The sequence below is a fragment of the Anoplopoma fimbria genome, chromosome 14 (assembly GCF_027596085.1).
Source record: "Anoplopoma fimbria isolate UVic2021 breed Golden Eagle Sablefish chromosome 14, Afim_UVic_2022, whole genome shotgun sequence".
Classification (NCBI taxonomy): Eukaryota; Metazoa; Chordata; class Actinopteri; order Perciformes; family Anoplopomatidae; genus Anoplopoma; species Anoplopoma fimbria.
The window spans coordinates 17,720,406-17,737,295 of NC_072462.1; the positions used below are offsets into that span (position 1 = coordinate 17,720,406).

Here is a 16,890-nt window from a genome sequence, read left to right on the forward strand (position 1 = left end):
AATATAGATAGATGCTGTAAGTTAAGGGGAAAGAGAACAGGAAATAAAATAAGAGTTGAGGCCTATGATACTGCACTTAAGGCCCATGTTCCAGGAGGCCCGTCGATCATTTTCTAATTCACAATGGCATTTTTTGTACTTTTATGTAAGAAAGTGCCAAAGTGCTTAAACAAGCATAAAAATATACAAATATAGCTTGTTTATAAAAACAAGTGCCAGGGGAGACAGAGGTCTGGGTTAAGCCCAGAATGTATTTTACAACTGACATGCAGTTGCGGCTATTAAATGCCTCAATAAAAAAGACTGATTTATATGTAATCATAGGCCTAGTATATATCCTTGTGCCAATGTAGTTGATAAGTCAGATCATTTGAACATTATTTGAATGAATGAATTTAAAAGAAAGATTAGTTATAGGCCTTTTTCTATTCACTAATTTTATTGATAAATATTTCTATATTACTCGCCCCTGGCCTTCTTTCATTTTGCTAAATTGGCTCCTGGGCAAAGCAAGCAACAGAGAGACACGCAGGATATAAATGGGATGGAAAATTAGACCCGCAGTAGGTAAAAAAATTTTTTTTTTAAAAATGATGATGATGCGCCAAACCAGTGTCTAATGTTTCTCACAGAGCAGTCAGCCATGGTCATTTTTTATTTATTACATTTTTACTGTTTACTCAAGCTGTGATGTTATCATTTGTGGGAATCACATCACTGGTATCCTTCCATATTTTCCTATGACAAAGGGCCAAGTAAGGCTACGTTACATACAAAATATAAAAATCCTAATCTATCCAAATATACATAATCAAATTATATTAATAAATACCCTTAATTCGAAAAACAAAGTTGCCATAGGCCTTTTAATGAAATAAAAAAGGAAAGCTGGAACAATTTGAAAGATAAATGCGATGAGATGATGATGAACATAAAGAGTGATCATGATTTAAAAAAAAAAGAAAAAGCAAGTTAATATGAGTGACACCATTGATTTATGTGTACAAACATCCCCACCCCTGATATTGTTAGAAAGTTATCATTACTATTTGCTTCTATTTTTACTTTTGTTTTTGATACTATGTTCACATGCCAATCATTCCAGTCATCTCATTTCTCACTTGTGTAAACTGCTTGTGTTTGCATGAGCGCTCTTAGAGGTGCATGGTAGCGGGTGTGACTGGGTGTGCAATGGTGTAATATTAGTGTGTTGTTAGGGTGTGAGTGTTTGTGGTTAAGGGTGTAGCGTGGGACGCTTCTGTCTAGAAACTGTAGGACCGTTAAGTGTGTGTACGTGTGAGAAGGCGAGCGCTCTGTATGTCCCACCAACTCAAATCAAATCGGCAAATCCATTGATTAATTAATGTTGCAACTCAAGCCACCCTGCATCCCCTTTGTTGCCAATGGAAACCAGAGGTGACTGGATTGCCTGAGTACCTGTCTGTCTGGCTGATCCCATGGACCTCCTACACACACACACGCACACACACACACACACACACACACACACACACACACACACAGGCCTCCTTGGATGCAGCAAGCCCTTTCTTTCTTTCTTTCTTTCCCTCCATTTTCCTGCTGTCTATTTTGGTCAACTGGTGGCCCGTTCCCACAGTGCTGCTGTTCCCATGGTTATCGCCGCGGAGATAGCGAATGGGGGTTGGGGTGGTGGTGGTGGTGGTTGCGGTGGTGGGCTTGACAGGGAGCGGGAGAGACAGCGTTGCTCTGTTCGAAAAGATAGGGGACTCTGTGGCTGTAGGGGAGGCGGGGGTGAGATGGGGTGGAATTGGGGGGGGGGGGGGTGAATGAAGGGTATGGGGTTGAGAGTGTGTGTGATGTGTAGCTCCCATGAACATCACAGGTGGCCCATGGGGATTAAGCCGATGGGATCTCATTAGATTCGCAATTTTTAATTGAATCTGTTATTCATATCATTAATAACCTTAAAGTAGTCAATTAAAATCATACATTGAATGTATTTTAAGGCATCCATCATATTAGATGTGGATGACGCAGGCTTGCAGACGCTCTGTTTTGGATACGGGGTCAATATTAGCCACGGATGTGAACATAATGTCTTTCTGACCTGATGTGAGACTTCTTTCAGAGGCTAGACGCTACTTCCTGAGATTGAGAACTTAGGTGGGGTGCAAAAAGAGAGGTGGCAGCGGAAGTGGAGGGGAAGGGTAGGAGCCGGGACCTGGTAAGGGGGGGGGGTTGAGGACCAGCGAAAGGAGGGAGCAAGGGAGGGGTGCGGGTGGGAGTGCGGGGCTCAGAAAGAGGGGACGGATTCAGTTCCCACACTTCTAATTACTGTGTCACTGGAGACTGAAAGGGGACTGCCCCTGGCCCTAGGGAATTTGCTGGGACCGGTCGCAGAGAGGGAGCAGGAGGGAGGGAAGGGGGGGGGGGGGCAGTGGAGCGGAGGGGGAGGGAAGGAAGGGTGGAATTAAAGAGGGTGCATGACACAGGAACCTTCTCCGTCGTCCTTTCTTTTGGTTGTACCTCATTGCATTCACACTAGAGGTGAACCCCTTCACTGGGAGTCCCCTCCCCTCCTCTGCCCTAATGCCCCAACCTCTCACCTCCGACCCACTTCTCCTTAACCTTCCCTTAGCCTCCTCCACCTCAGTCCTCTCTTTCCCCTCGGCCTTTGTTCACCATCATGTACTGCTTCCTTTTTTTTACCCCCACACCCCCACCCCCTTCTTTCCTCTTTTTTTAACCTCCCCCTCTACCTCTCTGCGTTTCCAATGCTGCGTTCCTCTCCCATGTCTCCTGTTGACATGAACAAGGCACCCAGAGACTCTTTGATGTGAGTTTTAACACACACACACACACACACACACACACACACACACACACACACACACACACACACACACACACTGATGTCTTATTTTGCATCATTATTGCCACTTAACCCCCCTGAGCCCTTTTCCTCTTTTATTTGCTTTTATCTCACCCTCCCATAGTGTGTGTGTGTGTGTAGTGTGTGTGTGTGTGTGTGTGTGTGTGTGTGTGTGTGTGTGTGTGTGTGTGTGTGTGTGTGTGTGTGTGTGTGTGTGTGTGTGTGTGTGTGTGTGTGTGTGTGTGTGTGTGTGTGTGTGTGTGTGTGTGTCCTGATAGCATATGAGGACTCTGCGACAGACACAGATATAGTGGGTGTGTCTGTCTGTCTGCATGTCCACAAGCCCAGCAGTGGTTTGAAGCAGTAATGATGTTCCTATCTTGCTCAGCATCTCTCTGCATTGTCTCGTGGACCGGTTGGTCATTTGTGGTCACCGTAAAATCACATCTTTCACTCAACTTACGTCCCTTTTGTTATCAGACAAACACCAGCTTTTTTTAGTGTGCACAGACAGATGTTTTCTTCTTGAACCCATTCACTGGTCAGCTGAAATATTGATCCAAATTGAAGGTGGGTTTATGGTGTGAGTTAGTTGCGCGCTAAAGGAGCCTATTGGGAATTTCATGCTTATTTAAAACTACTAATGGCCCATTTAATTGGGAAAAAACCCACTTTGTCAATGTTGAACAAAAGGATGTTGTTTAAGGTTGTAATCACCATGATTATAGTATTAAAAAATGTGAGCATGGAAGCTCAGTGGCTTTATATTAACAAAATAATGTATGTTAAAGGGTCCATAACAAGCTTATGGAGCTCTCAACGACTTCTCACGGAGCTGTCTCAGTTGTCATCACATGAGCCTGAGGATGACTTTAGCCAGAGGATGGTCTTCAGCTTTGCATTTGAATGGCCTCCTTGGTCTTTCTCTGCTAAGTGTTTATTTGAAATATGTCAAACTCCCCCGCTGTTGGTATACCCCTTACGTAGGCTGGTTGAGTTTATAATGGCTGGTGGAATTAGTCCTAAAATGGGGTGGCTGTATACACAGATGGGTTCACATGTTATGTACAGTCCATGCTTACAGTCCAAGGACACGGCAGTCAGATGGATGCAGAAACTACTTGGGCTGTTGTTTCTGTATCTGAAGATGATACAATTTTTTTGCCCACAGAAAAGGGTAAAGTTATCTCCCTTAGTCTGCCCACTTACTCCTCAGATTGCAACAAAATGAGAGGCCATATTTGTTCCATTGTGATCCTGCCTGATTGGTTACTAATGAGAGACATGAAGAAAATAAACCAGCCCAAACCTGTGTGAATCTGGCCATCGGTGTATGCCTCAAGCTGCAAAATTAGCCAATTAGAAGGTCGACCAGTATGTAAAATGATCTGTGGGTATCCCAACGCAACGCTGACACCTTGTCTGTCAAAAAGCCTGGTGGGAGAGTATTTTCCTCTCCGTTCCCTCGTAGCTCTTCAGGAGAGAACAGACCAGACCAGCAGTGACAGCCAACACCGTCACCACTGTCAATATTTATCGTGGATGAGTCACTCTGTATTACAATAACATTCCCCGCGTGCCAGCGTGTCTTCACATCAGGAAGAGATGAGAAAAAAAGGGAAAGTGAGAGAAGGGGTGAAGTATGCGCCGGCAGCGATAAACGTTCAGCAATGGAATCTGCCGGTGGCTCTCCCATGACGGAGCTGTGTGTGTGTGTGTGTGTGTGTGTGTGTGTGTGTGTGTGTGTGTGTGTGTGTGTGTGTGTGTGTGTGTGTGTGTGTGTGTGTGTGTGTGTGTGTGTGTGTGTGTGTGTGTGTGTGTGTGTGTGTGTGTGTGTGTGTGTGCAGATGTAGTTCAGGTCGATGGATTCAGGTTGAGTGGTTGGAATTTCAGTTTGATGTGTGTGGGTGTAATGACAGTTTGAGAACTGTTAGCGCATGTCGAGTAAAGCTGTCGATGTCGTAACAATATCAGGGTCAAATGGGTGCACTGAAGACGCAGGAGGACAAAAAGACAAAAGTTAACAGTTGCATGGATGCTTTATTTTTCGAGACAACCAGTTGTCTTTATGTCACATATGACAGACCCACAAAACCCACCATCTGTCTCCCCGACCATTGTGTCTTCTAAATGAAAACAGGCAGAGAAGGATCCCAGGGTTTGTGGAGTTTTCTCTCAGTGGATGTTCAATAGGTTGTGAGAACAATTCAGAGTGTTGTTTTGTTTCATGTATGAATCTAAAGCAAGGATTATGACTTCTAAGGCTCAAACCAGAGAGTGCTTAAGTGGATGTCACATCCAGGCTCTCGCTGTTTCTCTAACTTCTCTAACTTGATGGAATTTATCATTTACGGTTTCTTACTTTTACGTACTATCCATATTCCAAGCTACCTACTAACTACCTTCCTACAAAGCTATCTACTACACTATTTGTTTTTGGAATTTGCATTTTTAAGTGATGGTAATGTGAACGACAATTCATTTGTTAGCAAAACTACAGTTTCCATGACTTTTTTTTTAACGTAATACACATAATACAGTTTGTCCTACCCATTTGGTTGTAGTTGTTTTTATTGTTTTGTTATTTAAAGACCATGTTTTTATCATAAACATAAGAATTGTTTTGTCCTTCACCCAAAGACATTGAGTTTATTTTCTTAAAAGACAAAGATAAAACAGATAATCCTCACAATTGGTTGCTACTGGACATGTAGGACACATTTGTAATTTTTGCTTAACGAATGACTGAAACGATAAATCAAGAAATAGCTACACATTCCTTTACTATCAAATTAATTATTGGACTAATCATTTCACCTTTGGCTGGCCTGCTCTGTCTAAAGCCCAGAGCAATTTTCAGTTGTGATCCAACCCGACACTGACATGGGAATTAACTGCTACAATTGAAAAGCACATTAGGGCAAGTGTTGAATGTCATGTGGCACCTCACACATTGTCCCTCCAACTTCGAATGTTTAGTCTGGCTGTTTTCATTTCAACTCATAATACAAAAAAGCAACTTATCAATTGAGGCTGGCTGGTTGTTTAATCCATCTTTTTATGTTTCTGAGAAGAGCTGTTTTTTTTTGTTTTTTTTTATCCCCTCTTCAAAACCCACTGCCCAGTGAGCAGCATTGTCAACGGACCTTTTCAGTTCGTTGTTCTCCTCGGCTGTTTGGCTTAGACCGGCCCCAGCTATCCGGCGTCTGAAGAGAGAGAAAAAAAAAAGAGTACTTGGAGATGGAGAGAAAGAAGGAGGTTAGAGGTGAGAGACAACTAGAGAGAAGGAGATTGAAGGGAGCGCTGGAAGGGGGTAGATGGAGCTTCAAGCAAGACATAGAGCAAGAGGGAAGACATAGGTGCAGTTAGGAGAGAGAGAGAGAGAGAGAGAGAGAGAGAGGTCAAGGTTGAAGGTTGAGTGGGTAAAAAACAGAATGGACTGACTGTGCCAAGCTAAGGGTAAAGCATTAGTGCTATTTGTGTGACGGCTAGGCGGTTATCTGTTGGACTCTAGACTATTATCTTCTTCATTACCCCTTTTAGTGAGCTCCAATGAAGAGGGGACTTAGGGGCGAAAGAAAAGGCAAAAATGTGGAGGCCAAGTGGAGGGTGAGAAAAATGGTCGAAAGTGGAAAACAAAGTTGACAGGAGAAAGAAACAAAAAGGGACGGAGCAGGAGCTAAACAGACTGAGGGAGCAGAGAAATGAATGCATTGCTGTGCCTCATCTTGTGTTGCTACTGATGGTCACAAAGCATTATTTTAATGGTATGATAAGAATGGAACAATCAGTATAATACATTTCACATGTCATTTTACCTATGATGACCTAACAATGTAACTAGAATATCTTATTACATTGTTTTAGTAGTAAAAAAGATGCAAAAATAAAGCCGTACAATAGCTTTGATGAATATGTAAGTGTCTCTAATTTAAAAAAAAAGGCCATAATTCAACCACTTCAATGATGATAGTCTTACTGTTTATGCAAGTAGAAGCTGCATTTAATATATTTAGGACATGTTTGATTTTACTGACAAGATATTAAAGCATAATATATAGTGAAAGAAATAGATTGCCTGCTTGTTCGAAAAGAAAAGGCAGGGAATCTATTCATGGACATTATTGCCAATAAGAAATGGATGTTGACTCACTTGGCGTACGTGGTCGCACCCCATCAACCCTCAGAGAAAAATAAAAGTTGAGCACGAGGGTCAATTAGGCAGTGTTGAAATAATAAAGCAACTCGACGTAGAAGACTTGACATAGAAAGCATAACACACGTCTCGGGTGAATGGAAGTTCACTGGATTTGTTATATTGTCTTTTATGCATGCCAACTTCCATATTGTTTTCCAAGAAAGCATTTAGGGCACACAATGAAATGTCATATTTTATGTAACACAACTGGATGCAACCCTGGGAAAAATCTGGGAAGACATAATGGGACTTGCAGGTGAAATGAGTGGGTGCAACGTGAGTCAGGGGAGGTGTGTGTGTGTGTGTGTGTGTGTGTGTGTGTGTGTGTGTGTGTGTGTGTGTGTGTGTGTGTGTGTGTGTGTGTGTGTGTGTGTGTGTGTGTGTGTGTGTGTGTGTGTGTGTGTCTGTGTGTCTGTGTGTCTGTGTTTGAGTGAGAGAGTTGCATGTGAGTTTTTTACATCTTCTTGCATGCCTGCAAAGTGAGTGTGAGTGTTTGTTCATGTGTGCGAGTGAGGTGAGTCAGAGGAAGGTGTGTGTGATGTCAAGCCCAGACAGGCTCTGCTGTGGTCCAAGTTCAGGTTGCTGTCAGGTGGTAATGGTTAGTTAACAGAGTGGTAATTACCTCAGACTGTCGGGCAGAGACACTGGCCAGATACCCTCAGGATACTGTGGGAAAGTACATGTATTTAGTAGGTCACTGCAGTATTTCCCTCACGCTCCTGCTGCGGGAGAAGAGTGACCCTACACCAGGTTTTTAGATACAGCATATACAGGAAGAACTCTGTACCAAACTACTTAAACTTCATTCTTTTTTTGTTTTTATAATGTGTGTTATTAGTTTGTATATTTTCCAGTGTTTTAGTGGAATCCCATCTCTCTGTCCATTTCATGATACACTTCTTAATAGTACATTTTTTAGTAGCCCACATTTCGAGTAAATTCAGATGAACGATAGCCCATCTGAAGCACATGCACCTTTATCTTATCATTTAGTTGTTTTCAAGATGAGAATGGCAGTTGCGGTTATCTCATTTCACCTCAGTTTGGCTGCATTTCAAAATCTTATGGCGTCTTGTAACAAATCTGAGGAATTTCAAACAATGTTTGACTTTAGTTTGTTGGAAGGCCACAACATTTTAGACCCAGTTCAAACCTATAGTCGGGTGTTGCAGCTACTGAACCGCTTTTTAAATTTCAGATCAATGCATTTATGCTTATCAGCAAGTTTATGAGTAAAGATAATTCCCTGACTCGCTCTCACCTCGTTGGTCACATTGGAGATTGCAGACTCGTATTCAGGCTTTATTCTCCACTCAAAAATCACTTTATTTCATGACTGACACTGACATTATGTCAGCTATTTCAGTGGAAGGGTGTTAAACGAAGTAAGATGTTTCCACTCTTTCCACACTTTCTCCTTCCGTCTGTCCAGCCAAAGAAAATAAAACAGGTCACTTTCCACAGTTTAAATCCCTGAGTAAAAATCCATGTGTGAGGTTGTCAATTGCTGTTGAAAGGTCTCCAAGTCACCTAGCACGACCTTGGGACTGCGTGGAAAGCAGAGAAAAAAGTCAATGCTTTCAGCCAGTTAGCTTCTCCTTACTCATCATTTTTACAGTAGTGTGAGGCTGCTTTTTTCCAGTTCAGCTAGCCATCCCATCATTTCACAGTGGCAACAAAATGTTATATATTCCTGACAGAATGACAGGGAACAAAATATGGCAGCATGTCCAAGACATGGAATGATGAGAAGAAACAATGAATCTCTGGTGTTTTCTTGGAAGGGGTACCCAAGTTTCTAGAAGAATATGTCCTTTTCTTATGTACTGTGTATATTCTTTAGACCACAGCAACCTTGAACAGTGGAATTAAGTATTTTTAACCTCAATTTGGACTTTAAATTCACATTGAGACTGAAAAGACAACATTTAAAAAGGGAAACGATGGTGCGGTTCTTCCACCCCTCTCGCTCTCCTTCCCTCCAGTTCCCACGCTGCCCCTTACCTGACTTACCACAATTTGAATCAAATCACTTGTGCCCTATTGGCTGCTCTGACCATGTGACCTACATCGGCCCTAAAAGCACCGCCTTTTGAGATTGGTCGAGGATTTTCCCATGGGAGCTGCCTACAGAGCCAGTGCAAGTGTGTGTGTGTGTGTGTTTGTGTGCGTGTGTGTGTGTGTGTGTGTGTGTGTGTTTGAGAACGTTAGGGAAAAATCTCCCACCCCCCTGCCTCCTTCTCTCCCCTCCCTCTCTTTCCTACCTCCTCTCCACTATCCCCCTTTCTCCTCTTTTTTCCACCAACTCCCATCCTTTGAAACACAGTATCACACTTTAGATAGCCTTTGTTGTCACGGCAAGGAGCATTCTTTCTCTGGCGCGGCCACACGGAGTGTGAGAATGCAGGAGAGCACAGAAAGAACAAAAGACTAACAGAGCAAGAAAAATCAAGCAATGTAGCAACTGCCTTAAACTATATCGAGTCTGCTAACAAGTAAAACTGATGTTTGATTATTTCATTTTTGGTGGCCTTTTGATCTTAAGGCCACAACATAAAAAGAGAAAGCCTGGCGAGAACACTGACTTATAATTAAATATAATTTGTTTGCAAATGCAAATGAACTTTGAGGAAAAAACAGTATCTTATCGTGCAGCTTGATCAGTACATTCAGTGCCGCAGCGAGAAGCTTGCGAGTTGAGCTTAGAGAAGACATGCATCCAAAAGACGAGTATTTAAAACACAATCAATAACATGAAAGTTTTCACCAGCTGCATGCATCAGTTCTATAGAAACTTCAAAAAAGTACCAGACTGCAGTAACTGAAACCACATGTTTTACTTCTTGATGATCACAGACATGATCATTTGTCTGTTCAAGCACGCCAAACTACGATTGGTTCGACGGCACTGTCAGTCTCATGCTCTCTGTGTTGTTAGACATGCAGGGGCTGCAGAAGAGGCACTTTCATACGTTTGTTCTTCTTCGTTTGCTGCATGATTGAAAACTCCAGAAGTTAAGTAGTACTGTGGAAAAATCATATCCTGCAGTAAGCCAAAAAAAAATATCACAAAAATCAGCTGGTTCCACCCGGTTTCAAATCTTAAATGAAGGCACAGAGCTACCATCTGTGTTTATTCAAAAATATGGCACCGTAAAACCTCACCACCGTGACCAAGCTCGTTTTGTCACGTCTATTTCCATGAGAACCCTTAATGCATTTCTGTTAAAATAACTATAATATGTGTAAATATCACTGCGACATTTGTCATTATGTATTTTTCTAAAGTTGTATGAGTTCACTTTCTTCACAAACGTCTTTGTTTTATTTACCTGCCTTATGGATCTCTGCAGGATATTTGCATTTTAAACTCGCCGTGTTTTGATTAATTATAGATAGAATCACTTCCATCCAGGTTGCGTGTGTGTGAGGTGCGTGTGTGCCTGCCGGTCCGTGGCTTAGCCTTGAGAGTTCAGAGCAGGTTCTGGCTTGCTCTACTCTGGGAAACTTTTGAGCTGAGCAAATAGCTGGGTCTGTTTTCCTGGCTGTCGCCACACTCCTATGTGTGAGCCATGTGTATGCGCTGCATACAAGTATATGCATGCGGTCTATGCGCACTGCAGTGTAGCCTGTGCGAATTGTAAAGTGTTTTGTCGTGTGTGTGTGTGTGTGTGTGTGTGTGTGATGTGTGTGTGTGTGTGTGTGTGTGTGTGTGTGTGTGTGTGCGTGTGTGTGTGTGTGTGTGTGTGTGTGTGTGTGTGTGTGTGTGTGTGTGTAAGGCAGAATACAAAGAGTAAAATACAGAGTGCACTGACGAAGAGATGAGCTTCATTCCCACAGACAACAGGAGATGACACCTCTGCTATTCCCACACCTCCACTGTCTAGCCGCTTTTCTCCTGTCCCGACCTCAGTTACCACAGAGGCAAACACCACTCTGCATGTGCACACATAGGAGGGGACATACTGTTGTTTGATGGGTGTATGCTCCTGAATTTGCGGTCTTTATAAACATTTTTCCTGGATAAAAAGAGAGAGAACTGGCTTTAACGGAACCAGTCAAGGATCTTGCTTTGTGAGGTCTGCGAGCGTGGTTTGATTTACAGCCCACCTATAAGTGGAATGCTGTTTGCTGGGTGGAGCTCAGGTGTGTTGACAAGGCTTTTAGCACCGACATGCTGTCAGGATGGCTTACAGACGAGTGTGTGTGTACGCGTTAGGGGCCGGCAAACAAGAGGTCACTAATGTCCCACCGGGGTAGACCTTTACCACGGAGAGCCGGGACAGCACGGACATGTGAACGTCACTGAGGCGTAAACGCTGTCCACACACACACTCACACACTGATCTGATCTTTCTCTAACACTTAGCCCCTTTCACACCAAAGAAACCACTAAAGAGAATGTCCGTGTGAATGGGCCAACAACACACATTTTTACTTAAGATCCTGAGCTACCCCTGGTTTGAACAAAGGTGTGACACTTTTTACAACTTTATCAGGTGAACTCTGGTCACCATTGTTACCATAGCATTACTAAATTAACCTACAGTTTCACACACATTGCTGCTTAATCTCTGTGAACCGATTCCACATTCATACACAGAATCTGTAGTCAACAGCACAAGATTTTGGTATCGGAAGTTCTGGTTTCCGTTTGTTGTCCGAGTGGTATTAACCAATCACGTTTGAGCAGGCTTTGGTTGAATGCAGGTAAAAAGTCAGTGTGGAGAGTAACTGATGCTTAACACATTGTCCGAAATGCAATCTTGGAACGCACCGGCTATTGTCTGACAATGATTTCGATTTTTAATGTTTTAAAGTCAGCGTGTTTACCAGCTACTTGTGAAAAAATCTGGTCGTCAAGGTCGTCTCTCAACTCCAACCCCAGTCTCTCATCTCGAGTTTCTAATCGCACTTTGAACAACGAGCAGCTCACAGAAAACTCTCAACAGTTTTTTGTGATTTTTAAAAACCAAACATGCCCACTTCACGCAGAAATGGATCAGGTGTGGAGAAGTGAGATCGTAGGTTCAACACTATATATTCCTTTGAGATAAGCATTCTCTAAATGTTTGCTGTTTTTGCTATTTGAACATTGTTACTGCGACTCCCGTCTCTCCATGAGATTAGGGTAATCACCTTGCCTTCAGGGTGTAGCAGGCTGGAACAGCTATATACACTTCAAACATCACCCGACTAGTTTCTTTCGAACGTAAGATAAGATAAGATGAAATAAGATAATCCTTTATTCGTCCCGCAGCGGGGAAATTTGCAGGCTTACAGCAGCATAGGGTAAAGTGCACACAAGAGACATAGTAAAAGAAAGACAAGATAAAAATAAAGATGAAATAAAAAAAACACCTCTCCTTCACACACCGGGGGTGAAGCAGCCGGTGGCTGAAGGAGCTGCACAGAGCTGCCAGGGTGTCCTGCATGGGGTGAGAGGTGTTGTTCATCAGGGATGACAGCTTGGCCATCATCCTCCTGTCTCCCACCACCTCCACCGTATCCAGTGGACACCCCAGCACACTGCTGGCCTTCCTGACAAGTTTATTGAGTCTCTTCCTGTCAGCCGCTGAGATGCTGCTGCTCAAGCAGACCACTGCATAAAAAATGGCTGATGCCACCACAGAGTCAAAGAAGGTCCTCAGGAGTGCTCTCTGCACTCCAAAGGACCTCAGTCTCCTCAGCAGATACAGTCTGGTACTTATAAGATTTCACCATCTCAATGTCCTGTCCCTGGATGTTCACTGGTTCCGGAGGACAGTGTTTACCCCGGCGGAAGTCCACCACCAGCTCTTTGGTTTTACCAGAGTTGATCTGGAGGCGGTTCCGCCGGCACCATCCTATGAAGTCCTGGTTCAGTTCTCTGTATTCCCTCTCATCGCCGGCGGAGATGAGGCTGACGATTGCAGAGTCGTCAGAGAACTTTTGCAGGTGGCAGGTAGCAGAGTTGTACTTGAAGTCTGAGGTGTAAATGGAGAAGAGGAATGGAGCCAGAACGGTTCCTTGTGGGGCCCCCGTGCTGCAGGACACCAGATCTGACTCACACTCCCTTATCCTCACATACTGTGGACGGTTGGTGAGGTAGTCCAGGAATATACCCCGGGCTTTACATGAACACTGACAAGGTTATTTAGCCAGTGACCATTAGGATGCAAATTGAGTTTACTTGTGTTCAACATCCACTCTTCATCCTCTGTGAAGAGACCATTTTTATCTGTATCTTAATAGGCTGCAGTATGTGTAACATACTTATTATTTTCCTCTTCCTCATGTTTTTTCTCTTCAAGACATTTTTAATGAGTGAAAGCTGTTCAAAACACTTCTTTCAGCCCTGCTGCTAATGACTGTTTTTATCTGTTTGTCCAGGCGTGTAACAGTGATCAGTATGCAGCGGTGCCCAGAAAGGACATGGCCAGGATGCTCAAACAGAAAGGTCAGTCAAACCTCAGTGGAATCCTTGTTATGATATCACGTATAAGAAAGCATCTACCGTTACTTCTTAAGTCTTCTCCTATGTTTAATGTTGATTTGAAATGGGTATGTCTAACCTCACTTAATTCATTAAATGTCTGTATTTTGTTTGTAGGATTCCTGCAGGACCAGGACAACATTGACCACACACAACCACAAGAAGAGGAGAAGCTTGGTGACTTTCTGACCCCGGGCGTGACCCCTGAAATCCCCAGGTATGTTCAGTGTCAGTGGGCCCCCCTTTCAGGGCTGGACCCCGACACCCTGACCTTTCCCGGGGGCACCCGTACAGCTCCACGCCGTGCCCCCTGCCCTCCTGCCGAAGATACCGCTATTCTATGTCTGCACCAGATGTGGCAAGGTGTTCTGGGAAGGCTCCCACTTTGGCCGTGTCCTCTCCATGTTTCAGGATGTCTTGCACATAACGGACGAGGACACGGAATCAGCTGCGGCTGCACAGCAGAACTGACATTTGTAGAGCGTCTGCAGTTTACCTGACCCTCAAATACATTCGTAATAATCATTTACACAGTTAGCACCGTTATCACGAAATCCAATTACATTTTTTTTTTTCTAATTGACTTGAGGGTAATAATAAAAGAGGGATAAAGACTGAATTCATCTAACATCACAAGAGAGACACCAACTTCAAATCCCTTGGAATAATTTGGATTTTCAGTCACCATCAGGTTTTAAATTCTGTCATACCAAAAAAACAGAAGCATTTTTTTATCAACAGTTTTAAACCTTTTGCGTTTATTAGAGCTTAAAGCTCAGTGAACCAAAGACGGGTCCCGCTGTGATCGAGTTGTGACTTGGTCATTTTTGTTGTTGATTGTGTTCATTGTTCTACCACATTTTGTTGTGATTTACGGTTAGATCGTATTGAGATCATTTGAATTGTTCCCAACGAACTTTCCCTCACCAAGGAATTCATCTTTTTGTCAAACTTTAAAGTTTGTTGCTATTTTACTTGTTCCATTATTTTATTTTTCTTTGATTTAAAGGTTGCAGTAACATGATGACAGGGATCAGTTCTGTGGCCTTTTTTTAGCAGTCTGTGGTACTGTATATTTCCATTCTCTGTGATTACATCTGTATCATTTTTTATTATTTAGCTGAAAGCTGAATATGCGTAAAATAAATTGCTTTTAATTTCATGTATTAATCTCTGAGAAGTCACAATTGTTTATGTCCGTGTACAGGTATTTTATGACGTCTTTCAAAATTCACAGGACAGATGGTAGAGGATTTAGAGTGGACAGCATGATCATCAACAGAGCATCTAAGCTTCACTGATGTCTGTCAGGTGTAACACTAACAGTGTGGGGGTTTTCTGCCCCGAGGCTGGAGAGCAGACGGGTCACAGAGTAACCCAACACACAAACCGCCTGAATCCCTTCACATTTTCTCATACCTTTTTTTTTTTTTTTTTTTTCCCAACCCTCCACTCCTCATCTGCACCAAACATTGGATTTGTGCTGTAGCAGAAAATATGATTGCCTGAAAGAGATGGAAAGAGATCTAATGTGGGAAAATTATGCAATTAAATATGTTCAGATTTTTTGGTGCAAAGTGCATCGTAGGCATTTTGCTAGTGGAAGGCTGAGTTTAAATCTTTTTACACTCATAAAATCCTAACAAAACCAGAACCACAGCTAGATTTTCACTTTATCTAATTGATCACTTAACTTGCATCAAAAAGCCACAGTGACTCCCGAAGACGAGTCATACTGTGAATCACTGAGGTAAATGTGTTTTCAGTGTGTTTGAATCACAGCGGCTGCAGAAGGAAGTCAGACATTTGGACCTCGGAATGATTCAGTGAACCTGGACAATGATTAACATTTCCTGAGATCGTTTAAAGTGAAAACGTTTCTCCAGAACATTCACCCGATGACCTGATTACCGTGAATATCTATATGGAGTTTACAGATGTAAAGTCTTTAAGGTGGTAAAGCTGAAATTTTTGGATCACTCACTTCTAAAGCTGTCAGTTTACAGGGAACTCAGCTGCTGCCAAATCTTAATCAAAGCAAGTTGTGGGAATAAAAGTTTTTTTGGGGGGGGGATGGGGATTAGATGTTATCTAACCAAATGATTTTGATTGAAGTGAACCATTTTCAACATCACACGTGTGAAGAGCAGGACAGGACCTCCACATGTGAGTAATGGAATACCATTTACCAAATTACATAACTTTGGGTGCTTTTCAAAATGAAGGCCTCCGGGCTCTTTGTTGCAGTAAGTAATGCTAATAATGCCGGTATCTCTAAAGACTCCATAAGTATTGTCACTACTGAAGAATAATGTTACACAAGTGGGTGTCCATGGCTTTAAATATGAAGTCCACTGTCCATTGCTGTGAGGGATGGATGAGCCGGATCTGAACCCGCTTCTCATATGTCGTCGTTGCAACAAGGAAACCGTGTTGGACAGAGGAGATCACGTGGATTACGGTTTGTCTCGGACATGAGTTACAGGTTCTCAAGTAGAGCATCCTGTAATGATGTATGTTTATTGGTTATTCTTGAATTGTAAATGTTAGTTTAGCATATTTAGGATAATCATGTTGTGAATTCCAATGCTTTGTAATATCTGGTATAGCCTATATAGTAGGCTAATGGTACCACTTTTCTAACAAGGCACTAAATACAAAGAAATGCCTTGGATACACCTGACTTGGACTACAGTCGCATTTGTTGTTGAACATATTCATTTCCATGTCATTTCATTTCTTCAGTACGTGTTCAATCATGCATTTAGACCGACGATTTCACACTTGTATGTTAATTGATCTCAATTTCAGACGTCCAGGTGTGGAAGCAGAAGAAGGCCGTTGGGATCCATCTGTAGGGGAGACGTTACAATATAAAACAAATCTTTATCAGCAAAATAATAGATTTTTTTAGAACTATTTAAGATAGTTCTTCTCAAATCCAGGAATAGAAACGTCCTGGCATATTGCCCTTTTTTTAAGCAGCCTGTCTAATAACTACAGTAACATTAATCTACCCTGAAGTGTTTTTTTTTTTTAATATTATTATTGCTATACGGGTGAAGTCGACACCCTAGCTCCCAAAGAAGCCGTCCTCTCTGTCGGGGTGTCTTGTCCCGTCCTTGTCCGGGTGGTCGCAGCCCCTGCCTCTCCGCAGAGTGCGAGCTTTCTGCCGCAGCACCGTGTTATTTGATCCTTGCTCTTTCTTTGCTGGGAAGAAAAGCTCGCCTCTTTCCCACGCTCTGAGGACACGTGGTGCCCGGAATGAATTGGATTCAGAAGAGACCCTCCCTCCCGGTGAAACGTCACTCTCTCTCTCTCTCTCTCTCTCCCCCCCTCTCTCGATCAACATGCTTTCTGGCA

General features: G+C 42.8%; 1 protein-coding gene across 1 annotated transcript in view; it reads left to right on the top strand.

The window, feature by feature from the left end:
- Positions 1 to 14,666, top strand: part of exd3 (exonuclease 3'-5' domain containing 3) — a 40,199-nt gene extending 25,533 nt beyond the window's left edge. Inside the window, 3 exon segments of the mRNA XM_054612282.1 lie at positions 13,425 to 13,491; positions 13,645 to 13,813; positions 13,815 to 14,666. Coding sequence (XP_054468257.1) covers positions 13,425 to 13,491; positions 13,645 to 13,813; positions 13,815 to 13,998 — 420 coding nt within the window. The 3' untranslated portion in view covers positions 13,999 to 14,666.
- The last annotated feature ends 2,224 nt before the right edge of the window (positions 14,667 to 16,890 follow it).